Source organism: Nannobrachium achirus, assembly GCF_963921795.1.
Source record: "Nannobrachium achirus genome assembly, chromosome: 18".
Lineage (NCBI taxonomy): Eukaryota > Metazoa > Chordata > Actinopteri > Myctophiformes > Myctophidae > Nannobrachium > Nannobrachium achirus.
The window spans coordinates 5,954,017-5,981,463 of NC_137825.1; the positions used below are offsets into that span (position 1 = coordinate 5,954,017).

The following is a 27,447-nucleotide window of genomic DNA, read 5'->3' on the forward strand; positions in this document are numbered from 1 at the left end:
CAAACTGGAGGTGGACTCGGGAGATGATTAGCTTAATGTGCAACAATGTTTTCTCATTCTACTACAGTAAACAAACCAACATACTGTTATAGCATATGGCTAAGTAGTGCACACAGGATATCTGCACATTTCCAAAGTTAAAATTTAATGACTTTTAAGACCGCTCCAATACCAAATTGGCAAATATTGCTATAAGAAAGAGGCAAATATTGTGAAAACAGCCGATCTACAAGCTCACAGCGGTTGGCTGTTTTCCAAAATATTTATCTGTGGAATCGAATCCAACTAAATGTAATTACTACAATGCCAAAGTGCTCGTCAGAGTGTGTTTGAACTTGCCAGTTCAAATATGATTTTTTGTGGGGTCACGTACGGCCTGAAAGGTTTTGGAACCCCTTGCTCTAGGGCAGGGATTCTTAAACTGGGGTCTGGGGACCCCCAGGGGTCCTTGAAGGGAGCTAGGGCGAGTGAGCTTTCAGTTGAACCACTTTCAACCTGCATACATTGGCTATTTGAAAACAGATGTAAGCCTACAAGCTTGCAGATCAGCTATTGTCTAAAAAAATACATCTTGTGAAAATGTTTTTTGGAACATTTTAACAACACACATCTCGTATGGGGGGTCCCTGGCACAAAACCTTTTTAGATGGGGGTCGCCCAAAATAGCTGCTCTACAAGCCCACAGCCATTTTCGTGGTAGAGTAGCAAACAGGCCATGATGGAGAAAAAAAGCTACATTCGGCTGCAGATGATGCAAAACTGATGAGAAGGGAATGACAGTTTCCACCTAAATAACCTGAAATTTCGCTAGAATACAAATAAAACATTTTCTGTACTGTCAGCTGCTTTCTGCCATGTGTTTCTGTGGCATGGGTCTTAAAACGGGGGGTCCACGAATTGCATTGTGTCGCACAAACCGAAATTATACAAGCTCACAACTTGTTTGTGAGCTTGTAGATCAGATATGTTATAAGGCTGCTTTCAAGTATAAAGGCCAGACCTGCATCAAATGCAACCGGTCGCAACAAAACAGTTAGAATGGGAACCCCTTTTGGTGTTTTTACCTTTCAAGACTGCCATGAACAGCAGTGGTTCCCAAGGTCAAGACCCAAAAGAGAAATTAGACGTTTGTCCCGGACTCAAACTAGTGAAAATAGCAGATATACAAGCTCACAACGTAAAACTTCGCACCGCATTGTGAGCTTATAGATTCACTACTTCTGATTTTTCTTTAGAAAAATCATTGCATTTTACTTTTATTCATGAAAATCTTAGCCTTTTAGGGAATGTTCTTTTGAAAAGTTTTGAAATAATATATTAAAAAAAAAGGAAAATGTAGTAAAGAATTAAAGGGACCCATAAAAACGTGTCCGCGACCCACAAACGGGCCCTAGCCAGTGTTTGGGAACCAGTGATGTACAGTATATAGCAACAATGTATTTTGAATAAATATGATTGACATGTCACGGTCATGTTTCAGAAGGTGTTTTTAGAATCGGCCTTGCAACTGCCGAAAGGTTCAAAAGCATGAGTGGACAAACATACAAAATGAGTGGACAAATATCTGCAATGCTTTTTTACAAAATATTCTAATTGTCTGGGATTGATCTGTAGTTCTGTACCATGTAAATCAGGCAAAAACACGTGTTTTTAGCCATCTACTAAAATGCAGGGCACACGTTGACTAGGGATGGAGCTCGTTAATTCTTATTGATAATGAACACCTTATTGATCCTGCTTATTGAGCCAGGCTTTTATCCAAACCACTATTGAGCGTTTTCTAATATTATGTGGAACAGAACTGGTGTCTTTTTTTATTGGCCAGTTGTTGTGATTGAGAGTTTGTGGCTGACCACCATCTATGAATATGACAGTGGCAAAAGTAACAATAACAAATATTATCATTAAATATCATTAAAACAATCATTCATTAGTGTGCAATAAGTGTTAGATGGCTTAATATTATGAATAGTACGGTAATAATTTCTTGATCGCCTCGTCTTGATTGTTTAAAGGAGCTATAGTCAACTTTTTCATTGTAGGGCAGACACTTTGTTTACATCCTAGTCTATAGACTAGAATGTAAACAAAGTGTCTGACCCATTGTCAGACTGACAAACCAAAATGATTATTTTATCATTATTTTACGCTTTTTGTGGTCATTTTTGAATAGAAACACACATGAAGCTTATTTTTTTATAAAATATTTTCGAAACATTATTTTTATTTTAGCATCCGTTTTTCAAGAAAAGGTTGACTATAGCTCCTTTAAACATGACGTCATGCACCGCTATGCTCGATAACAAGCTTGATAAGCCCAAAGCTTATTGATACCTGCCTGGTTCTCAATACATTTGTTATCGAGTTTGTAGCGGACCCTTGTTTCGAGTTCCATCCCTAACGTTGTGTCAAGAAGGACACACGAAGATGAAGAGTGTGAAGGTTCACGTCTGTTTAACTACAATTCCATACAAAAAGAGTCAGGGGGGATAATAATATTTCTTTTTTATCATCATCATCATCATCATCATCACAAGCACAAAATGTGTTAAAGACTAAATGGCTATAGATTTAAACCATACAGGTCGTCCTCCTCCCGTCCCCAACACTACATCAGTGGTGCTCAACCTGTGGGCCGGGACACCCAGGGGGGTCCCCACATTATTTCCAGATGATTAACTCAATGTGCAACATTGTTTTCTCAACAGTAAACAAACCAACATAAAGTTTAAGTGTCGCCTATTGGGCATATGCACGTTTCTAAAGTGACAATTTAAGGACTTTTTAATGCCTCTGAAATGCCAAATTAAACATTGGCCAAATTGTCGAATATTGGAGGGTAGAAATTGTGAAAATAGCCGATCTACATGCTCACAACGCCTCGCAAACGCGAGGCGTTGTGAGCATGTAGATCTGCTGTTTTCACAATAGAACCGTGTTATACAAAATGTCATGTCTCAACTCTTAGTGCTCGTCAGGGTGGTGGGGTGGGGGGTCCCCAGTTCAAATATGATTATTTTGGGGGTCGCGGCCTGAAAAGGGTTGAGGACCACTGCTCTAAATAAAGGAAAACAAAAAAAAAAGAAATGAAAAATGTACACAAAGAAAAATGATTTGTTAACTAACTGAAATCAGCTGAATTAGACACGATGAGATCGCCTGAGTAATTTGGTACATCTACGCATACAGGTTTGGTCCTTTGCTGTCGCTCGTTGAGAATACCCGCACGTGGCCAGAGAGGGCGCCGTCTACCTAGCCCTGGTCAAGGAGCACTGCGTTCTCTCTTAAAGAGGCGGTGCCATAGATTTGTACTTTTTCTGGTTTTCATGTCTAGGACAGGGGTGGGCAACTTTGATGATGGAGAGGGCCACTATATTTTCACACTCAGTCCAGAGGGCCACAATGCGTAATACAGGCAAAAAATAAATAAAAAAAATAGCCGATCAAAACGCGTCGCAGTGCGACGCGTTTTGAGCTTGTAGATCTGCAATTTTTTCTATTTTTGAATTGGAATCCTGAATTATTTTTTCGCTATTCTTGAATTGGAATCCTGAAAAGTAACATTTTTATTTAATTTCAAATGCATTTATTTTGTTCTTATGTTAACTTTATGAACTTAAATACAAATATATTGGAAATAAAAAATACTAGTAGTACTAATAATTAAGATACCAACATAGACAGAAGTAATTAAAGCGGGTCATGTTTGCATGTTTGGAATCAATAATATTGATTCTGAAATCAATAATATACTATTATAGTATTACGATATTAAACTGAGGGCCGCATTAAGTGAAGGTGAGGGCCAGTTGCCCATGTATGTTCTAGGAGGTTGACAGTACTTCATTAGACCACCTGGTGTGCTTGTTAACTCATTAACTGCCAAAAACGTGAATCCCTTAAAAATCCCGTTGTCCCACCCTGCCACGCCCGTGAATCCCGTGAATAAAAAAAAAAAAACTTTTTTTTTTTTTTTTTTTTTTTTTCAAAAAATTTTTTTTGGACCCCAAAAACGTTAGTAGGCATGATAGCGATCGCGAAATTGCTTGTTTAACCCCCATACAACCCCCATACAACTCAGGTAGCAGACCTCCAAGCTCACAACAGTGTAAAACATAATGGCTGCTATCTCATGAATGCCTGAACGGATTTCCATTCGGATTTTTTTGTTTGAAAGCTGTGAGCAATGTGGACACACGTGGTGCATTATCTAGGCATGGGTGTGCATGATCCGTGCACTATGAATTACATGGAAGTCTATGGAGACGAATGGCAGTTAAAGAGTACGAAGGTATTGTTAAATGGCAGCATATGAGTTAAGAGCAATTATGTATTCCCTTTGTATTTGGGGTTTCTTCCTGCAGGCTGACGCCTTGTGGGTCAAAAGTGCCGATCCAAAAACAGTGATTAAATGACATCATATAATCATCCCCTCCCCTTTTACCATTTACCCAACACTGTGGGTGTGGCTAACTTCAGCTGGGTCACCACCCACCATGACAACCAGGCATACTTAATGAACTGGTGGGTGTGGCCACATAAATTTAACTCTTTCTGTACAATGTTTTGGAAAAAAAATCTTCCTCCTAGATAATCATAATAGTTGATAATCATGTTTTTTTTTTGGGGGGGGGGGTAATCATGGCACTGCATCTTTAATGCCCTACCAGGCACTCGGCTCAGTTGGTCAACGGTAATCTAACTTATTAAACGACCGAATGTCTGTCCGATTTGTCCGGTAGTCGGGTGCCCAAATTTGGAGATGTCTGACATCACGGATACGTCTGACTAGTATATTGAGGAGATCTGTAGAGGGCACAGTGGAGTAAACTAAATAGTTTCCGTCTGGCAGACATATAATATTTTCTGACCAAAAATGTGTGTTTTACGGAGAAGGCTGAGAGGCTTCCCACCCGAGAAAATAGACGTTGGACAACGCAAAACTGCCTTTTCTTTAGGTGTGCAGCAAAGTCGTTTTGTTTATTTTGACATAAGTCGAGCTCTCGCAGGGCAGTGGAATTCCTTGGCCTTTATCTGAGTCCGAGCGCCTGTCAGGGTGTTGTTATGTTGCATTCAAACCGGGATAGTTCGAGCGGCGCGATTCCATACAAGGTGAATGAAAAGACAAGACGACGCGCAGCGTGACGAGTCGATGCGCGAACGATACGAACGGGGCGGCGCCAACGACGCAAACCTTTGCTTCCCCCCCTTCCCCCCCAACTCCAGCCATCACGTCCTGACAGCCAATCAGCGTTGATGTTGTAGGCAGGGAAATGACAGGGAAGTGATCCAAAGAGCGTGACGTCAAAACAACAGCACCACTTAGGACCAGCAGCCTCCTTTTTTTGTTTTACCAACGCAGACGAGCGCAAACCAAGTGAAGCGATAGAAGCGACTAGAATAAAGTAATAGCTTCAGGTATGAAAGCACCATTAGAGAGACCTCGCTAACGCTCTGGACAAGGGCTAACCCACATTTGAGTATTCTCGCTCGTGATTAAAAGAAGTGTGGTTCTTTGAAATCTCTTGTGAGAACGCTCACGTATGGGTAGAACCGCACACGCTGGCCATGTGCGAGTAGTTCTCCCCCGCGGTGCAAAGAGCCGGGGTTACGCTCGTAACCTGAAAAGAGTTCTCTTTGTCCCAGTGCCGTTTTGCCCAGGCATCATCTCTGTACATCTGTTTCCTTTACAGTGTGTGCTAGAGTCACAGTTCAACGCAGCCTGTACATGCACGGGACCTCTGATTTATAAAACTTACAGTACTGAAATTACCAGAATATGTACATATGAAAAAAAACGAGAAAAAAAAGGAAAAACGATTCACATTTAAGAAAATGTATTTACATGAATATAAATCGCTGCAAGAATAAAAGTATAATCGGAAACTGTTAAAAAATATACAATACCAACTTCGTTATTTAGTAGTTCACCTCAGTGAAAGCTATGTCCGTCCACTCGGGTGAGTGGGTGAAAACCCAAAAAAATAGGGTTCAAAACAACGTATTCCAGTCTCTAGTCGCCTCCATGAGGTGGCGCTGTCCGTGGCCGATCCAGTCCTCCTGTCTCCTGAACAGCCGGCCACAGAACCAGCACTCGAACGCGGTGGGCCTCGACAGACCCTTCACCACCTCGTACTTCCTCCTCTGTTTTTTGCGCAGCTTCAGTCTCAGGAGGTAACGCTCGCGGACGCAACTCTGAACAGGGCGAGGACTCGTCGAGGAGGCGAGGACGACTGCCCCGGCGTGGGGCGAGGAAGTTTCGGCCGAGGAGGTCTTTGTCGCCGAAGGCGCGCCAGCGTCGGCGGCGTCGCGGCCGAGCTCGGCGAGCGCTTGGACCGTTTTCCGGGAAAGGGACACTTTCGTGACGGCGCCTCCGTGCCGGTTCACCGACCGCATGATGCCCGCCACCTCGGGAATGTCTGCGTCGGGGTGGTTGAGCACCACCACCGGCTGGTACCTGCGCGGGTACTTGACCTGCTGCGAGGGGCTGAACGGCGACAGCCTCAGCGTCCGTGCAGCGTCTTTGGCCGCCGGCTGCCACATGAGCACGGGGGCGGCCGGCGGCGGCTCTTTTTCGGCAAACGCTTTGTTGTTGTTGGCGAGTTTCCTCGACTTGTTCGTGGGCACCTGGAGCTCGTCGAACAGCTGCTTCCTGCGGCGTTTCCTTTGGCTGGGCGGCCGGATGGGCCTGGGGCCCAGGTGGGGTTTGTCGCCCTCGCGCCGCTTCGCCTCGACCTGCAGCTTAGATTGCGGGGATAAAATACAGGAGAGCTTGACGTGTTTTTGGCCGGCGCTTTGCACGGGGATGAATTTCTTCACCCCGGAGAGATCCGAGTTGGATTTGTTGGAGGCCACCAAAAAACACTTGGCCTGCGGTCGCGTTGTCAGGAACACGGGCTGGCCGCGCGAGTTGGGAGCGCCGCTCGTAAGAAGCCCGCCGGTAGGCGTCACCAGCTTATACACGACCTTGTTTCCAGTATTTTCACCGCCATGGCTGGATGGAGTTCCCGACTTAGCCGGGGAGATGTACCTAACCAGGAAAGCTTGGCGGCCAGTGGATTTGTCCGTGGACTGCACGGGCATGGCCAGAACCGGTCGAGAGCCGAACTGCGCCGGGGAGGTTGCCAGTTGTAGGCCGGCATTACTGGGGGACTGAACGATTGGGAACGGCCGCTGGACCAGGTAGCAAGTCGTCTTGTCCGCAGAAGTGCTATTCGCTGCATTTGACAACAGAACACGACCCGAGAAACCTGTGCCGTTTACCAGGTAATGGCTCGCCGTGGTGCCCATACCGGGCTGACTGGTGCCGGCCACGGGCGTTGACGCGTCCGTCTTGCCACTACTCACAGCCATACCAGCTGGATTATCGGCTCCTGTCGATGTGTTAATTTGAGAGCCGATGGATTTGGTTAGAAGTTTGAAACCTGGATTTCCTGAGAACTGCAGTGGCACGGCATACTGGTTATCTCCGGTCTGCAGGAACACTTGTTGCTTCCCCTGTGGCATTTGAAGGATTCTAAGTGTCGTCTTGGTCGGCGTCGTCTTCGTCTTTGTCGGCCTTACGCAGTCCGTGCCGACGGTCGAGGATCCTGCTCTGTCTTTGTTTAGCTGGTGAATGATGATAGCGTCGGAATGTTCTTCCACAACACGGCCCAAGGAAGATGAACTAGCCTTGCTCTCTGGACCGCCTTTTCTTTCTGGAAGACTACCCTTTCTTTCTGGACTGCATGTTCTTTTGGGACTGCCTTCTCTCTCGGGACTACCTCTCCTCTCGTCTGTGCTACCGTTACTGTCCGGTTGCTTTTTAGACACCGGTATGGTCTCCTCCTCGATCTTGATGATGTTGAAGTCTTGCAGTATCGACTCGGGATGTTCGTTCTCCGGGAGATCCTCTTCGACGGTGACGCGTTCGTTGGCAGCGGCGCGATTTACGGCTTCTTCCCCGTCGTCGTCTCCCGGCGTGTGTTCCTCTGCGTCTTCCGCCGGCTGTGGACTCTCTTCCAGCGTCAGGCTCCACTGCCCGAGGTCGTCCGTTGAGAGTTCAGACGGATTATCAAAATGCTCGGTTTCGCAAGGAGACATGCTCAAGGTTTCCTTGGAATAATTATGAAAGCTAAACACCTCTTGGTTGGGTGAATTTTGCATGTCGGCGTCCGCACACTCGGAATCGTCTCTGTGGCCACTTGAAATGTCCGGGGATGAATCCGTTAGATTGTGCAACTTCTTCGCATTCGGAGAAGCTTTACAGAGATCAACCCCAGCATGTTTTATATCATTCACGACACTATCGCCCTTTTCTGAAGAGTGCGCATCGTCTGCGGTGGCGTTAACGCTAGTGTTTTCTTTGTGTCCATCGACAAGGACGTCAAGTGCGTCTGCGGTGGCACTCTGGCCTACATTCCCACAGTTCTCATCCGTTCGTGGTGGGGCTGCTTTAGGGAGCTCCAAATTCTTTACCAATTCAGAGCGTAGCGACACAGCATTGGTAACCTTGGGATCGCGACAAACAACGGCATTTACGGTAGCGGACGTCGATTTACCATCGAGTTTCGTGCTCACAGAGCTACTTCTCGATCGCAGATTATGGTTATGGCTTTTCCCGGCCTTGGGAACCGACTCTGTTTCAACGGGCGATACCGTATCGGCAGTTGTTGAGGCTTTTGACGCCCCGTCGCTTATAGGTTTGGTATTTACTGCGACATCGACTTCGTGCATAATCGAGGTTTCCTCATCTTCTACCTTCACTTTCACCGCCATAATATCTTGTTGATCGGTCCCTGAGGGGTATGTATGTACAGTAGAGCCACTCCATCGAGAACCGGCCAAGCAAGGGGACGTTGGACAGTCGCTACTTGCGTTTGCAGAGTCATTACTTTCATCCGATGGTCCTTCCGATTCCGAGGAGCCCAAGTCCTCCCCTTTAGAGTGAGCGGACGTTTCCGATTTGCCCGACGGTATTACTCTGAGAACTAAATGTTTTTTGCCATCGACCATCTTGAAACCCATTACTTTAGTCGTACAGTTAGGCGGCAGGGAGATTTTGTTTTTGACCATGAGAACCGTCAGTCCGTTGGGCAGGTCCGAACCTGCGCCGTTTTCGAGCTCCTGCGACGGCGTGGACGGTTCCGCCAGGTGCTCTTTGCTGCGAGAGTTTTTGCCCTTGTCGTTTGCCGCCACGACCCTATCGTCCGCGGGCTCGGACTCGTCCGGGGATCGCTCTAAACGGAAGTGCCTGTTTTTGGTCTGTAAGGCCTCGGAGAGAGAGTCCTGCAACGACGCCCGTTGGGGATCTTTGGACTCTCCCAGAGACGGGTTCTTCTTCAGCAGGAGCTTCAGTCCCGCGGACGGGTTCACCGGGAGGTTGTCCTCGACGGCCCGCCACACGGTCTTCCTGTCGGGCTCCTCGCCGTGGACGTTCGCCATGTGCTTGGCGAGGTAGTCGCTCTTCGACGTGCCGTAGTCACACTTGGGACACGCGAAGGGGAGGCCGCCGGAGTGGAGCCGCAGGTGCCTCTGGTGCTCCTCCTTGGTGGCGCTGACGTGCCGGCACTTGGCGCAGCGGAGGCGGGCCTCGCTGTGGTGGTGCGTGTGCTGCACGAAGGTGCCCGCGTCCAGCGTGGTGAAGTCGCACTTCTCGCAGAGGAACTGCCCGTTGCGGCTGTGGCTCATGATGTAGTGGCGCGTGAGCAGCAGCAGCGAGTACTGCACGTCGTTGTCGCAGATCTCGCACGTGACGTAGGTGTTGCGGTGCTCGATGCGGTGCCGCTGCAGCACGGGGAACTCGTTGGTGACGAAGCCGCAGAGGTCGCACGGGTACGTGGGCAGCACGCCCTTGTGCGTCCGCCGGAAGTGCTTGAGCAGGTCGTTGGGGCTGTACGTGGGGCCATCGTTGCACACCGAGCAGCCGAAGCTGAGGATCTTGCCCGAGAACACGGCGCCCTGTTGGATCTTGCAGGGAGACTTCTTGACGGCCTTGCGGTCCGTCTTGCTGCCCGCGGGAGGACTCACGTACTCCTGGATGGAGCAGTGCTCGGGGTCGTAGAGCAGCAGGCCGTTGGAGTGCTCCGCCACCTCTCGGAAGTGCTTGTAGACAAAGTCTTTGATCTCCTCCTTCTCGTCCTCGCCGTTCCGCGCGGTGCCGTTCTGGAGGTCGCTGGACGTCGCGGAGTCGTCTTCTTCCATAGCTTCAACCCTGGCTGAGACCTGCGGAATTACAAAAATAAAAGAATGAATTAATACAGAGGGAAGGAGGGGGAAGCTACTTTTGCAAAGGTGACTGGCAATTTGTATTAACTACAACAATATATAACCACAAGTTATTTTTTTGCAATGTTCCTGTTTATCGTGATGAAATACACATATAATAATCATATTGTAGAGATTTCAGTTTAACGTGAAAGGACTAGGCTCTGTACTTGGACCTGTTTCTTTTTTCCGTTTACATCAAATCTAAAAAAACTAATACAGATCTATAACACACCACACATGCATTGTGAGCTTGTAGATCGGCTATCTTTGGCTAATATAATATGGATGCAGGGGTGCAAGTGGTTAACACAATTTAAGGATTTTATGAGTTTCGCAGCATATATGTATTATCCCAATAACATTAATCGTAATTATTTTGGGCACAATAATCCTGACATGAAGTTTTCATATCGATCCCATCCCCTACTCTCAACTAGGCTTGTCACGATACTGGATTTCTAACTTCGATATTTTGAAAAGTTTCGATACTCTATACCATTTTCGATACCACGCAACCACAGCTATTTTAGATGGTCGTGCACTTTTTAAAGGCCTGCCTTTGATGTTTTCACATTCTACAAATAGGCCTTTAAAATAACTAGGAATAAGCCAAAGTAGGAAGATTACACATAAAAGTAGCGTTGGTGTAAACCAACGAGAGAGATAAAAACTAGGGATGGCCAAATGGAGATTTTTTCTTAACCGATAACCGTAGGGCCTTATCAGTTAATTAACCGTTAACCGTTAAGGAAATGTGTTCAAAAATGCGCTATTTTAGCGATTTAAAAAAGGAAAATACACCCATTTTTCCCCATAATAAAGTGCCATATTTACACATTAAAAACAATAAAACTAGGAGAAACAAGAATACAAATGTTTTCTAAAAGAAATGTGTTTTTGCAAAGAAACGGTGGGATTTAAATGATCAGTCTGTAATGTGATGCGCTGTCACCAGGCACGTGCGCACATACAGCAAAGGGGGCTGGAGCCCTTAACTTTTATCAACAGAATTGTCCACCAAAAGGCCCTTCAGCCCATGCCTCTCTAACATTCTCGCCTAACAAAACAGCCGCAGCGAGATGCTCGCATGTAGAGCAATAACTTTCAATCGTATGGCTTTTGGAATGGTTGAATCGGCTAAACGTGATGTCCATTTCATTCATTTTCTTATCTCTCGCCCGTGTTTTGTGTGTGCTGATGCAGCGATCATTGAATTTGCGACTCTGAGCTTTGTTATTTTCGCATATCCTACTCTGTAAAAGACGACTTTAGCGTTCCTCACGTCATCAACATGTAACATTAGAAAATTGTGTTTTAAGCTCTTCTTAAACGGGATTCAATGTGACGGGGGTCTGTTTTGTAAAATCCAATCGACGACGGAGCATTTGTTGAACAAGTCAGCGTGTACGACTCCAAATCAAGCAGCATCGCAGACTCGCAGTTGCGTGAATGCATGGATGTTACACAGACATTGGTGTCCAGAAATGTGTGACCACAGCGCGTATAGTTGCATGGTTGATGACTTGATGTTGCGTAGATATTGGTGTACGGGGCTTTTGGTGTGACACATGGGTTGATTTCCTTTTTCTTTTCTTTTTTATCGGTCAAAATTGACCGTTAGTGCTTACCGGTAACCAATTTCTTATTGGTTTAACGGTAACGGTTAACCGTTGGCAATCCCTAGTAAAAACTGAGTATTGATATTATCGACACTATGGAAAAGTCATATTGAAAATCGATACTATATTCAAAACCGATACTTTCCGATAAATTGATATTTTACACTACTCTCAACAGCTCTGGGGTCTGTGGTTCAGGTCAATTAACTTTAGGTTTACGTGGTAATTTAAATTAAGTTACCACTGTTAATTTAGACAGCAAATTTTCATTTAGTTTTAGTCAAATCCCATTTACTCCACTGAAATGTTTGTCTTGTTTAGTCAAAATCTAATATTTTAGTCAACCTAATCTACCGTTGAGGTTAGTTGACAAAAATGTATTTAGGTGAGAGAAAGTAGAAAATGTAAAAAACTAAATGTCTGTTATGTTTAATGATAAACTTGACTGCCACACCTGTAATAAATAGATTACAGTATTTCCAATTAGCCTGATTTATTTTGAAGATATTGACAACAAAACTGGAGGTACATGGGAATGTACCTCCAGTAATGGGAAGGACTACTGGAGCAAAAAATAAAAAGTAGAACCACTGCTATAGCTAACAACAATGTTTAATTCACTAAACAGCTGACAATCATTTATTTACATGTGACACGTGTTTCATACTTCTGAGTGTTAAGAGGTTGAGCCCTAAACCATGACGCATGTTTCATACTTCTGAGTGTTAAGAGGTTGAGCCCTAAACCATGACGCGTGTTTCATACTTCTGAGTGTTAAGAGGTTGAGCCCTAAACCATGACGCGTGTTTCATACTTCTGAGTGTTAAGAGGTTGAGCCCTAAACCATGACGCGTGTTTCATACTTCTGAGTGTTAAGAGGTTGAGCCCTAAACCATGACGCGTGTTTCATACTTCTGAGTGTTAAGAGGTTGAGCCCTAAACCATGACGCGTGTTTCATACTTCTGAGTGTTAAGAGGTTGAGCCCTAAACCATGACGCGTGTTTCATACTTCTGAGTGTTAAGAGGTTGAGCCCTAAACCATGACGCGTGTTTCATACTTCTGAGTGTTAAGAGGTTGAGCCCTAAACCATGACGCGTGTTTCATACTTCTGAGTGTTAAGAGGTTGAGCCCTAAACCATGACGCGTGTTTCATGCTTCTGCAGAATTAGAACACGATGTCTCACACCGAAAATATACGAACTACAAGCTCACAACACGTTTACACGTCACAAAGTGTCTGCTATCTCTGCTATTTTTGGATAAAAATATGATGCCAATTACTCAACATAATAGCGATTATCTCAAATAATTGCAATTCGACATTTATGTAATAGTCGTGACTGCCCTACAGTGGTTCTCAACGTGTGGGTCGGGACCCCCAAATTATTTGGGGGGGTCCCCAGATGATTAACTTAATGTGTAACATTGTTTTCTCACTCAACAGTAAACAGACCGACATGATGTTTAAGTGTATAGAGGGTACCTGCACATTTATAAAGTGACAATTTAAGGACTTTTTAGTACCTCTGAAATGACAAATTAAACATTGTCCAAATTGTCAAATATATAGAGGCAGATATCGTGAAAATAGCAGATCTACATGCTCACAACGCCTCGCAGCGCGAGGCGTTGTGAGCATGTAGATCTGCTATTTTCACAATAGAACCATGTTATACAAAATGTAAAGCCTCAGCTCTTAGTGCTCGTCAGGGTGGGGGGGTGGGGGGGTACCCAGTTAAAATATGATTATTTTTGGGGTTCGCGGCCTGAAAAAGGTTGAGAACCACTGCTCTAGAACAGAGCTTCTCTAACTTTTTTATTAGATCGAGACCGTAAAGAAAAATTAAGACGTCTCCCTGGGACCCAAACTAGTAGTGAAAATAGACGATCTACAAGCTCACAAATTATTTGGGGGCCCACTTGCAAAACAGTGTTGTCAACAGTGTCAATGTCTGCTTATTATAAGCGACTTTGGGCATCTTTTTCTGTAAAGTCGCTTGAAAATATTGGTAGTTACTGGTTGCTTTTTTTTCCTTAAGTGTAGTTGATTATTTGGGTTGCTTACAATTCCTACTATTATTTTAACCAGTAGTTCTCCAGATTAACATGTATATTTGTACCCTAATAATATTCCAAATATTCCACGTTACTTCAAGATTTTCTTTTCTTTTTTTTTGTAAATAGCCGAACTACAAGTTCACAACGTGTTGCAACACGAAGCATTCTGAGCTTGAAGATCGGCCGATGTATACAGTACACTTTTAAAGTGCTTATAGTCGCTTTTCTTTTGGCTTGTTTTCCTAGACCTGGACGCTCATTTCTCTCACAAACCTACAGGGAGCCCGCTGTCCAAAGGCAAATCTTGCGGGCGGTATTTAAATGTACCTGGGGCCTACCCAATACAACTCTTGATGCAGTGTAGTTGGTAATATTTAAATGTACCTGGCAAATCCATCTTTTAGTCCAAATCATAGCGACTGACAACAAGACTACACTTCTGGAGCATTTAAACAGGGATTGGGGAAACAAAGTGGCAAAACATAAAGCAGCATGACTCCTCATGACTCCTACTGACTTTGTTTTGTGCCACTCAGTAGGCTTTCCCACATAACTTCCAGGTACGATGAGGCCACGTGCACAGTCTGCACACCCTCCATTATGCCTTTAGTCGTAAAAATCTCGGAATAATCAATTTCTGAACGAATTTCACAGGTTACAGTATGGTAGAAAAAGTCGGAATGGCTCGGAATCAGACAAAAATGTTAAGAGGCCAACCGGGTTTTGTTTTGTCATTGACAATTTTTTCGGAACGGGTCGGAATTTGACTGGTACATTTTTTGGGACCGGTGAAAAGCTCTAATGTGTGCCATATGTCCATCGCAATGTAAACACAAACTCTCTCTCCCTCTGTGTGTAGTCTCGCGAGGCCAGACTGTTGCCTCCGCGATTTGGGCAAATGCTCCCGGCATACAGTCCGGTGCATCGAAAGAAGAACGATGAGGACTGGTTAAAGTGGCAGTGAAGCCTCCTCGTCACTTCCGTTTCCGTCTCACATCAAACACATTTATCATTATATAAATAAAAATCATATAAGCATGTTTAGCTTGCTGCTTAGCAGAAATGACATTTTAAAATATATTTTCATGAACGGTAATGCTGGTTTCCATTACTCGCCGTTCGGGAGCTGCTGTTCCAGACTCTATATAGCATTCAGAGATTGTGGAATAGTTGTCTGGCTACGCGAGACTACTCTGTGTGCAACTCCTCACAAATAAACAGCCCCTTCTCTTGCCACACGCCAGCTCACTATATCATTCTGTTTTGTGGAATGCTTTTGGATCCCAATGGAAACATTTCAGGCTTATACAGGACTGGATGGTAATATTACGGTAATATTGCAGGACTAAATGTTTCTAATATGCAGGCGGAGCTGCGGTCAGAATTGAACTGCTGGCGTCCAGGACTGAATGCGGGCACGGTCAGAAATTCAACAGGAGCGGTCTGGAGCAAGGATTAAGAAAACAGCCCTGTGCAGAGCTCTAGTAGGATGTGTAGCTGTTATTTGACAGGTTGTGTTAGTGCACGGTCACTGGAGGGTGTTGTATGTAATTGTATGAATTCCTCAGCCCAAGTCTGCTCCCAATCGCTCTGGTCTGAAAGAACGAATAAGGCCGTCTTTAGCGACCAGCGTCGGGAGAGTTAACTCAAGCTAGTGCTCGTTTGAGAGGCGACGCAACCGTCTATAAACACAACGTGAGATATCTGAACGTGGCCAGATCGCTCTGTCTTCTGGTCTGTATAATAAGAGCACTATAATGTGCTGTTTTCAATGTTGCTACACTTAAAAATACAAAACAAGTGTGAACCCATAGTCATATCTATTTGGTATAAAAATATAGGTATGATTTTTTTTTTATCACACAGCCCCAGAAAGAAAAAAAGAAAACTTTTGTGCACGCACGCGGCCACGCACGAGTTATTGCGACCCACGGTGATCGCGACGAACGGTCGTGGCATGTGTGTGTGTGTGTCTGTGCCAGAGACTGCTTCCACACAGATCTGCTGCGCGGATTGGATATTCGTTAGACCCACCCCCACCCCCTGCGCTCATTGGAAGGCCGCAATTTTGGGTTGCTAAACTGCCGATTCATTTACTCAGCTCCAGACCAGAGAAACAGTCCACTCTGAGAGTGGGTGGGGTCTATGGTCTGGAAGCAGGCTACTCCTAGCCCAAAGGGACAAAAGTTCAGCTTAGCAAAACTATTGAAAAGGAACTCACAAACGGTGTCAGTCTGGAGTCCTGATTGGCTGCACGGCGTCAGGTGACATCCCAGATGATGAGGCGGGGGGAGGGCGGGGGGGGGTCAAGGAGATGCTTCAGCAACAGCAGTAACAATGGACATGGATGGATGGAGCCTCCACTGCTAGGATCTGCAACACAACACAAAGACATGTCCAATTATTTACATCTACAAGACATTAACACATAAAGACAAGTCAGTCCATCCAAGACAACAGACATGTCCATTCAATTACAAGACAATAGGGTGGCCACCAGCAGGACCTCAGAAAGGAGGACACTTTTATTTCCGGGTGCGCAGTATGGGACCCCAAAAAAGGTAGGCCTGTTTAGTTACGGACCCCCTTCTAAAAATATTTTGTGCCAGCCAGGGACCTACATATTCCAGATTTTGTACACTTTTTTGAAAAAAGCTATGCATAGCTCAGCTGCTGTTATTTTGTTCACAATTGGGGAATGTGGATCTGAAAGAAGACGAGAGGAAAACCTGCAGCACATTCAAACATTGCCTGTCAGTCAAATCATGCCGTTGCGTTCTTCCTTTGATCGTTGCCGACATCAACCATGGCATGTTGTTACACACAGTGTAAAGTGCATGATACTCGTCAATTCTGCTCTTCTTTATTAACTCATTTACCTTGCTCCATTGTTGGCTAAATTAAGTTTCGTTTCGGTGTCTTGTGGCAAATCTGCTGCAGTTCATCTGCGTTACAACTACTTGCCGTCGGTTTCATCCAAACAAGCGTTCAGTGCACGGGATAGTTGGGAGGGAGCTTAACGAAATGCAGGCACACTGCATGCGACAAGCTGCGGTGCGGTGTCGCGCTGTGAGCTTGTATATCTGCTATTTTTTCTATACCAATGAAATGGGAGATGTCCTTTCATTCACAATCACTGTTATTTAAAGACAACATGAAAATAGCAGATCTACAAGCTCACAATGTGTCACAGTGCGACACAATGTGAGCTTGTAGATCTGCTATTTTTTTCTGCTATTTTTCACTCTAAAAGTGGGAAAATAAATAAACGTAAGTAAAGTACAGATACTAAACAATAAATGTAAGCATGTTTGGCATGCTCAGGTTTAGCCTGGCACTCCTTTTCATTTAGTTCTCTTCATCATTCAGTTTGAAAACGTTTCCCCATTGCAGCCGTTTTCTTAGATGGGTGTTGCCAAAGCGGGAGTTTTTGGCGATTCGTTCACATACTAATCTTAGACATTTACAATTACTGTTACTACTTGTATTTGCCTGCATTTCTCTCTCTCTCTCCTTTGCTCTCTCTCGGTCGAGGCATTCAGGCGCCCATCCTAGAGCCTGGGTCTGCCTGACGTTTTTTGTTGCCACTGTTGCAAAATGTCTTGCTCAGGGCGGGGTCTCTGCTCGGGTCTCTGCTCTTTATGTAAAGTGTCTTCGAGTTAACTTGTTATGATTTGACACTAGGGCTGTCACGATTATGACATTTTACATGACGATTGATTTTCTCTCAAATAATTGCGATTAACGATTTAACTGTATTTTTGTCGTTGATAATTACATTTCTGTTTGGCTTGTATTGTGACATATTTGACAACTTTATACTTAAAAAAAATACATTGAAAGAAATAGCTAATCTACAAGCTCACAACGCGTTGCGTCGCGAGCTTGTAGATCGGCTATTTCCAATATTTCTTTACTTTAAAAAAACATTAACATTTTTCAACATGAAAACGATTATGACGATTATGAAAAATAATCGCGATTATGTCAAATAATTGAGATTAGACGATTATGTAATCATTGTGACAGCCCTATTTGACACTTTAATAAAATTGATCACGTGAACAGGATGGCCAATCAATGACAGCATAGCACTGGCTCGCTAGCTTGTGCCATCTGACTAACCAGACACAGTAAACGCATGTTGGTTGATATTTTTTACAACCTGTTGCATTCAAAGCACAAAGTTGTTGTGGTTCTCAAAACGTTTATTAATTACTGGGATTCTATTCACAATACACACACATTGATATGACATTATTGAAACAGTTGGGCTACAGTAAGAAAAATAAAGGGGGGAAAAAGACTATATTAATTTGGACGGCACACTCATTACTCTTATGCCCTCTCATTCTGGGCTATATGGTGTAAAGCCCATCCAAGCATTCTACAAAGACCTAGGTCCCACGTGTACATAAAGATAATCTTAAACTGATGATGTGCTTAAAACATTAAGTGCACCACAACCAAATAAGGCCACTGGTGATGACAATATCCCAGTTAGTGTCAAGTCCAAGATGTCAAACTTGCGTGAGTATTATCCCCTCTGTACAAAAAAAGCTAGAAAATCAGACCCCGTCAACTAACGCCCTGTTTCCATTCTATGTTCCATATCTAAGCCTATAGTTAGTGCAGGGTGTCCCAAAGTGGGTGACGTGGCAACCTAGGCTGCCATGATTCCAGTCCAGGGGTGCCTCTGAATAATCTGGTAATATTTGGAACGAATCAATATCACTACATCAATATCACTTCACTATACTTAGTAAAACAGGCCTGATTTGCACTGTTGATGAGTTCTTTTTCCATCTACAGCTAACTCTCTTCACCAAAAATAGCAGATCTACAAGCTCAAAATAAGCTTGTAGATTGTCTATGTTTGGTGAACCTTCCCCCCAGAATAGGGATGCTGGGGTTCAATTGGTTGGGAGGCTCTCTCCATTCTGACATGTCGCCACTCCGAAATTGAATTCTAATTGTCGGAGTGGCGACACTCCCATATAGTCTAGTAGCCAGCCCATAGAGCCCCATTGTGAACCGGGACATTTTGAGTACCCTAAGGTTTTATGTTAGAAATGTTGAGTATGGGTCCCCAGCATGTAGAAACTGCCGGATGCTAACTTGTACATGTTGAGCAATTTTCATAATTAGCATAATTAGCTTTAATTAGCATAATCACCTATAATAATGGATAATATGTCAAAAACTGATTGGCTGATTTGAACAATATTGGAGTGGTTTTGGGGGTTATTGAGGATGCTGAATCCATTTCTGACATTTTCTAAATTCAAAATGGCTGTTTTAAACCGGAAATGGCCATATACCAACATAAATTGCGATGATTTTGATCATTTTTTGTTGGTTTTCCAAATGATGAAGTGACTATTTTTGCTAGGCTATTGTGGCAGTCATTGTTCTAATCATTTTGTGTGGATTGTCTATATTTGGCTTTTGAAATGCAGATAATGTATAAGCATATAAATAACCACATTTATAATTTAATTCATAATCAAAATCAACAAAAAAGTATCAAAATCATCCCAATTAAAGTTGGTATATCACCATTTACGGTTTAAAGTGGCCATTTTGAATTTAGAAAATGTCAGAAATGGATTCAGCATCTTCAATAACCCCCAAAACCACTCCAATATTGTTCAAATCGTCCTATCAGTTTTTGACATATTATCCATATAGGTGATTATGCTAATTAAAGCTTATTATGCAAATTATGCAAATTGCTCAACATATACAAGTTAGCATCCGGCAGTTTCTACATGCTGGGGACCCTTACTCGACATTTCTAACATAAAGCTTTAGGGTACTCAAAATGTCCGGGTTCAGATTTTGGCTACTAGACTAATAGTGGCGGGATGCACTCCAATTGGTTAAACGTCAAGTATAAAGTAGAGATGTTACCGATCAATCGGCAATGGATCGGATCGGGCCGATCAAAGCGTGATCGGCGATAATCGGTGGTTTAGATCAAAAGGTAAATTCACCGATCCGATCCGATCGGTGCATCCGATCAACCAGCCGTTCAGTATGCCCACTTGAGGCCATTTTGGGGTATTGATTTCCACAGTGCTGAAGGAATAATTAGTTACTGCTATGATAATAAATACATAGTAATGCTGGTAAATAACTATAAGGCAAATATATAAATGAATTCATGAGTGAATGAATGAATTAAAGTTAAAACATTAACATTTAGAAAATATAAATAATAACTTGATCGGATCGGTGATTGATCGGTATCGGGTGATCAAACTTTTGTGATCGGTGCTCGCTGATCGGTTCCAAAAAACCTGATCGGACCATCCCTAGTATAAAGTCATTTTCAGTCAGTTCCGATGGAAATTGGATATTTCTCCATGACATAGCCTACCGTATCTTAGGTGGAAAGACGTGCATATTTACTTCGTGTAATATGATGTAAGAAGATTAACAAAATGAACAGGGGTGTAATTCAGGGGTGCCGTGGATGAAAATGTTTTTTACAGGGGTGCCCTGAGTCAAAAATGTTTGAGAACGCCAGGGTTATTATACGATTAGATGGAAAGGTATCTCGCAGAAGGAAATCTGTACAAATTCCAATCTGACTAAAGAACATCTTATTCCACCCACACCTGCCTTCTCTACTTGATAAAAAGCTGTCATTACACCTCGGTAAAACTGAATCCATTCTTTTTGGGTCCAAAATCAACCTCAGTAACAACATCACCACTAGGAAAGAAGACATGACCTATGCACCATGCAGACAATGCACTTTAAGAAAACAGTAATGTACAGAGCCATTGCATACTGGGATGTGCTCCCCCCACACATTTGACATAAGAAACATATTTGGTTTCAAAAGGAAGCTTAAGGCAGCAATAATCAAAAAGGAAATTATATTAGAGAAGCCTCTTATTTTTGGCATTTTCGATTCTTATTCTTCTGTTAATGCACATTTCATTTTCTAAGTTTATGTTTTGTTTGTACCATTGATGATGTTTTTTGGTATGCGGTCAGGGAAGAGGACGCCCCTGCCATGCAGAGTCCATCATGGGCACCTTGGGAGGTGCAACAGGCCCACGACCTAACTGGAAGACTGTCTATCAAATAATACTGAACTGCGTTTTATCAATGTCTTGTATTGTGATGTTTTTTATGCCTGGACCCCAGGAAGAATAGTCTCCACTACTAATGGGGATCCTTAATAAACTTAACTAAACCTATCTGGTCAGTGGGAATGCACTTCCTCAGTGCACTAACTGGAGCTCTCATCCAATGACATTTTGACTATGCATGAATTAACCTTATAGTAGTCTAGCTCCACAAATGTCACAATTATTACGTAATAATCGTCTAATCGCAATTATTTGACATAATCGCAATTGTTTTGTCATAATCGTCATAATTGTTTACATGTTGAAAAATTTATATATTTAAGATAAATAGTGGAAATAGCAGGTCTTCAGGCTCACAATGTTGTAACTTGTGAGCTTGTAGATTGGCTATTTCCATTTTTTTCCAATTACTGACAGTATATGTCAGTAATTTCTTTGTATATTTATGTTATGTCATATCTGCCACGTGCAACTTAAACAGAAACGCCAGACAGAAATGTACTGTAATAATTGTCAACGACAAAACACAATTAAATTAAGTTAATCGCAATTATTTGAGTGACAATTAATCGTCATGTAAAATGTCATTATCGTGACAGCCCTCACCACAAAGGCATTAAAAACGAGGCGGCTTCAAACCTCTCAAAACAAACTAATCAGACTACTAGACCTCACACACCTAGGACCAACTAGGTGCTCATTATGCTAGGATGGGCTCAGGGTAGAGGACAGAGTACTGCAACTGGGCCTGCCCTGGTTTTCAAGCTACTCAGGGGCCAGTGCCCATGTACCTGTCTGAGTGAGAAAGACCCACGGGCACAACTCCACTGATCTAAATCGCCCCTTATTCGGCAGAAACATGGGGATGAAATCAGTCTCATTATTATGCTACTACTAGCCATCACAAAGTTTGACTCTCTACTAGGGCTGCGCGATATGGCCAAAATATCATATCTCAGTATATTTATGCCAAATATTTTGATATCGATACGATATTACCGTACACATTTCATATTCAATCTTTTAAGTGTTGCAACAGTGAAAACTAAGTGTTATTATTTTTTAACTAACGATATGACAGGCCTTGACACTAAGGGTTGCCCACCTGCCCCTGGCAGGTAAATAAAACTTTCGGGCAGGTAGAGTTTGCTTTCAGGTTGCCCTACCGGGCAAGCTCACGTTTGAGAAGGGACGCAAACTCCTATAAACAAAACATGAGATAGCCGTCTAAACACCTGAACATGGCCAGAGCGCTCTGTCTTCTGGTCTGTGGAATGTAAAATAAGAACACTGTTGACCTATAATGTGCTGTTTTCACTGTTGCTACACTTAAAAATATCAAATAACAAGTGTGAACCCATAGTCATATTCATAGTACTGTAGGTATAACAATTGAGGTGTGACATGTTTTATCGCACAGCCCCATAAAGTAAGTAAATAAATATGTGTTAAATTGAACGGTAATTTAAATCTTACCTATCATTTTATAATTTACTTTTCGGGCAAGTGGGCATAACATTTGAGCAAGTGGAACATGACCCTTGACCAACGGGCAAGAGCCTCCGAGACCTTAGTGTCAACCCCTGGATATGGGTGATTTATCATACCTCTATAACGATACGATAACAATATATTGTTCCTTCAAAACCAAGCCATCTTGCAACTGCTTGAAATCACAGCCCAGTGTTAAAATAAACTATATCTAGGATTAATGTTGTGTTACATTAACGACTTTGAACCCCAGCATCCCTATTCTGAGGAGAACTACAAGCTCACAACGTGTTGAACTTGTGAGCTTGCAGATCGGCTATTTTCGGCAAAGAGGTTTGAAGGGGAGGGAAAAGACAAGAGACCACGTCTGAAAGGTCAAGTTGATCAAGTTGTTAAATCAATGTCTGAAAATACACATTATGAATCCAACACGATGCTGCTGTCAAGCAACAGGTCCATGAATCTATCCATGAAATCTATGAAAAAGTGCAACACAATTTTATACAATAATTACGTACCAGTGGGGGTCCCTGCTTCATCTCTCCCTCAGCCAGGGGGTCCTTGGCCTGGAAAACCGTTGAAGACCCCTGCCCTGTAGGAATGGTTGAGAAGAGAACCGTTATGGAATCGGACAGTTAAGATGGCAAGTTCTAAATGTAAAATATTAACACGTTTTTAGCTGGGGACCCCCGCTGAAACCTGATCAAGGACCAATGGGGGTCCCCGGACCACAGTCTGAGAACCGTTACTGTACTAGTGGTCTCCTAAAGTGACATAGTGTCTATGACAATGGGGGGCAGTTCTCCATTCCGAAACATTCCCTTTCCTAAACCAGGTTAGCATTCACCAGGTTCGGCAGGTTAGCATTTCACCAGCATTAGGGTTAGGGTTAAGGTTAGGTGGTCGGAATAGCTATATTTCCGAGTGCCGATGTGTAACCATGGCAATGTAATACACAGTCACACAGAGTGCTTGTGTTGCTGTGCGCGTGTGTGTGTGCGTGCGTGGGTGTGTGTGTGCAAGCGCAGCCATGTTGGAAATAGAAATATCCGCTGCGATTTCATGACTAAGTCCTAACCTGCAACAGGCATCGATCAATAAGAGTCCTGCCGAGTCATTATGGTCTGTTTAAAGGAGTAGTTCACCCCCAAAATGCATTTTTTTCTATTGATTAGTCAAGCCATGGAGAGTAGAGTTTAATAATATTTTTTGGTTTTTATCACATTCCTAAGACAAAAAAAATATTCGAGTAAATTTACCCCCATTGATTCCGGATGGGGACCCGTTTCGAAACGGGTCCCCATCCGGAACAAATGGGGGTGAATTTATCACATTTTTGTCTTAGGAATGCGACAAAAAAATTAAAATATTATTGAACTCTAGTCTCCATGGCGTAACTAATCGATAGAAAAAAAGTCATTTTGGGGGTGAACTACTCCTTTAAGAATATATTTACATTACTAATGTCAAATAACCTCTCATGAATGAACAATGTCATCATCAGGTCGAGTCCCAATCTGTTATTTGTAAAACAGCATGAAAGGACCCACCCTCCCCCCAACACACACACACACACACACACACACACACACACACACACACACACACACACACACACACACACACACGCACACACACGCACGCACACGCACGCACACACACACACACACGCACCATGTTCCATAAACAATGAGCACAATATGTAACCTAAAATGATAGTGGTTCAGTAGCCATATACAGTCAACAACTAGTGGTGGGCAAAAATTGTTCATTTCAGTAAACGGAAGATTTTGTTCATGCTCACGGCAATGATCCGTTCAAATGATTCGTTCACGTTCACTGTTCAGTAGCGCTACAGTCCCGTGAAAAACACTTGTTGCGGGAGCGTTTTTTTATTAGGTTGTGCGTACAGCCCGCTCTCTGGGCGGGGGCTACTGGGTCGAGGGAACAGGGGCCGTGAACGAAAGCGCGAACGGAACAGTTTCAGGAGGTGAACTACTTTGTGTACGCTCAAGGCAATGAACTTCATTGCATTTAGTTTAGTTAATAACCTCGATGGTCCACATCTGCTGTAAAGGAAACAGATCCGGTTCCCAACAGGAAACAGGACGTAGGCGAGATAAAAAATATTACATTTTACAGGAAAAAGCCCATATCTAGTCTTCCCTGGTTTGCAGAGTGTCAGCAGTGTAAACAATGCTAACAAACTAGCTCATAACTTTGTAACAGTGTGACGGTTTTTCGTTTTCTTTTTTGGCGATCGTACTGGAGCTTACTTGAGATGGATATGCTGGGTTTATTATATTTTGAGCTCCATTGAATTGAATTGACATTAACAATATTTAAAGTGGGGAATACCACTCAATTTCAACCTTGAACTGTCATTAATATAGAGTTGTGTGGAAATAAGAAAAAAAAGTCCCCCCTCCCCCCCTTCTGTGTTGCCTAGAACTGGAGGATTGATTGTGGGGTCATGTGATCAATGACATCATGACGATGTCCTCTTTGGCTTGCAGAGTACATCTTAATGATGTCACTGATCACATGACACCACAATCAATCCCCCAAGCAATAAGCTATTATTGTATCCGTATAGGAGATGCAAGGGGAAGGAGTGCTTGTTTTCGGTGATGACGACAGAGGCGCGCCGTCTCAGGCGACCTTGATCCACGTGAGACACCGCGTGACACCGCGAGGTAGCGAGCGAGTCACCGTGTCAAGTGTTGCGAAGGTCGCATGAGCAGACTCAGCGCCGTAGAAGTTGTAAAACCAGGGGTCAGAATAGTACATCTTCGCCCCCCGACTCCGTTCCAGCCAATCACAAGCCGCGGCAAACCACAGATCTCCTACGGACACCATTATCGCCTCCAGTTCTAGGCATCACTTTAGTGTCACAACAGGGTGTTTTAACAAAGGAAGTAAGGAACGAGTCTGTATGCATATGAACCATTGTCTAAATCTATTAACACCTGTAGAGTAGGTGTTAAGCGATGTGCGTGTGACGCCATTAAATTGAGTGTCTCCCCAAACATTGAATCACCAATACAACACTGCACACAACAACTCTTAACGTATATTAATGACATATTGACTAGGGCTGTCACAATTATTACATAATCGTCTAATCGTGATTATTTGACATAATCGCGATTATTTTTCATAATCGTCATAATCGTTTCCAATGTTGAAAAACGTTCATATATTTAAAAAAAAAGAGTCAAAAATAGTGGAAATAGCAGATCTACAAGCTCACAACGCGTCGCATCGCGACGCGTTGTGAGCTTGTATATCGGCTATTTCCACTATCAATGTTCTTTTTTAAGTATAAAGTGTCATATCTACCATGTGCAACTTAAAAGCCAAACAGAAATGTAATTGTCAACGACAAAAACACAATTAAATTGTTAATCGCAATTATTTGAGGGACAAATAATCGCCATGTCATAATCGTGACAGCCCTAATATTGACACACAAAGTTGAAAACGAGTGGTAGTGGTATTCCCCTTTAAGTACAATTTTGAGGTATTTGCACTATATGTTTTTAATATACTGCATTACTTGATTATTTCCAATACTACTTCTACTCCGCTAAACATCTCAGAGCTAAATGTTGTACCTTTTACTCCACTACAATTATTTGACAACTTCAGCTACTAGTTACTTTGTAGATTTTGATCACATTTAGCCTACAAAAACACACATTAACCACTTCAGCCCTATATACATTTCTGCTATACGAAAATAGTTCGCGATGCGACGTTTTGTGAGCTTGTCGATCTGCTATTTTCAAGACATTTGTATACATTTGAAAACTTGTGAAACAGGACATTCTGCTCAGTGAGTACTTTCTACTTGTGTTACTTTAAATACATTTAAAATCATTGATGCCAACACTTGTGTACTTTTACTCAAAGTGAGTACATTTACATCCCAGACTTCTACTACTTGTAACACAGTGTTTCTAACATTGCAGTATTGATACTTTTACTTGAGTAAATAAAAACGTGAATACTTTTTTTCCCCACCACCACTGACTTGAATGACGTTACATCATACATGACAACACACTAAAACAAACCAACACACACACACACACACACACACACACACACACACACACAGTCTCTCTCTCTCACACACACACACACACACACACGCTCTCACACGCGCACACAGTGACACACGCGCACACGCACACACAACACACACCCAGGCAAAAAAAACTGCCCGACGCGACGCCGACAAAACAGCTCAAACATCACCACTCGAGCTATAAGACGTATTTACATGTATAAAACGCACACGACGTGTAAAAAGCCTTCTTTGTGAGTCTTTAACGTAAAGATGTTGTTTCTTTACCTTGGTTTATCTCTCTCTACTTTCGCAGGTCAGCTCCGGCGGCCATGACACTTTCTGCTGCCATCCATCCGGTCGCTGCGCTCGAGACCGCAAAGCGCAGATCTGCAAGCCCTCAGCGCGCTGTGGGAGACGATGGAGCACGGCTTGGAGATCGGCTCTCCTCGCCCCCGGGCTCTCGCGACGTTTCCCCAGCCGAGGCAACGGCTCTCTCGCGAGATTCCATTGCACAGTGGCTCTGTGGCTGTGGGTTTCTACCGTGCGACGGTGCCGCGCGCGCCCCCCCCGGAAAAGAACAGACCTACAAGCCATCAACGCGTCGCTCGGTGACGCGTTGATAGCTTGTAGATCTGTTCTTTTTCGGGGGGAGCCGAGCGAAAACTCTCGCGAGAAGTAGTAGAGTAGTTGGTCTCTTGTCTGAAAGTGGAATAATGAGCAATGGCGTCTCTTTTCCTCAATGCTACTTCCTATCAGTCAATAAATGTCTGACAACACTTTACTTTGACCGTATAATGTTTTTATAACATATTATTGGTTGTGTTTAGACTGAAATATATCAGTTATAA

At 43.4% G+C, this 27,447-nt stretch overlaps 1 protein-coding gene across 1 annotated transcript; it reads right to left on the reverse strand.

Annotated features, from left to right (window-relative positions):
- Nucleotides 1-5,986: 5,986 nt before the first annotated feature.
- On the reverse strand, nt 5,987-26,941 carry LOC308303337 (zinc finger protein 518A). Its single transcript, XM_080747693.1, has 4 exons — nt 26,885-26,941; nt 23,043-23,116; nt 16,149-16,300; nt 5,987-10,203 (listed from the first exon to the last, which is right to left on the reverse strand). Exon 4 carries the CDS (start codon nt 10,180-10,182, stop codon nt 5,992-5,994), a length of 4,191 nt encoding a protein of 1,396 aa, XP_080603819.1. The 5' UTR covers nt 10,183-10,203; nt 16,149-16,300; nt 23,043-23,116; nt 26,885-26,941; the 3' UTR covers nt 5,987-5,991.
- Nucleotides 26,942-27,447: the final 506 nt, after the last annotated feature.

Bases quoted from the DNA above. Each gene is read 5' to 3' on its own strand.
- LOC308303337 (XM_080747693.1), bottom strand. From the start codon at position 10,182: ATGGAAGAAGACGACTCCGCGACGTCCAGCGACCTCCAGAACGGCACC.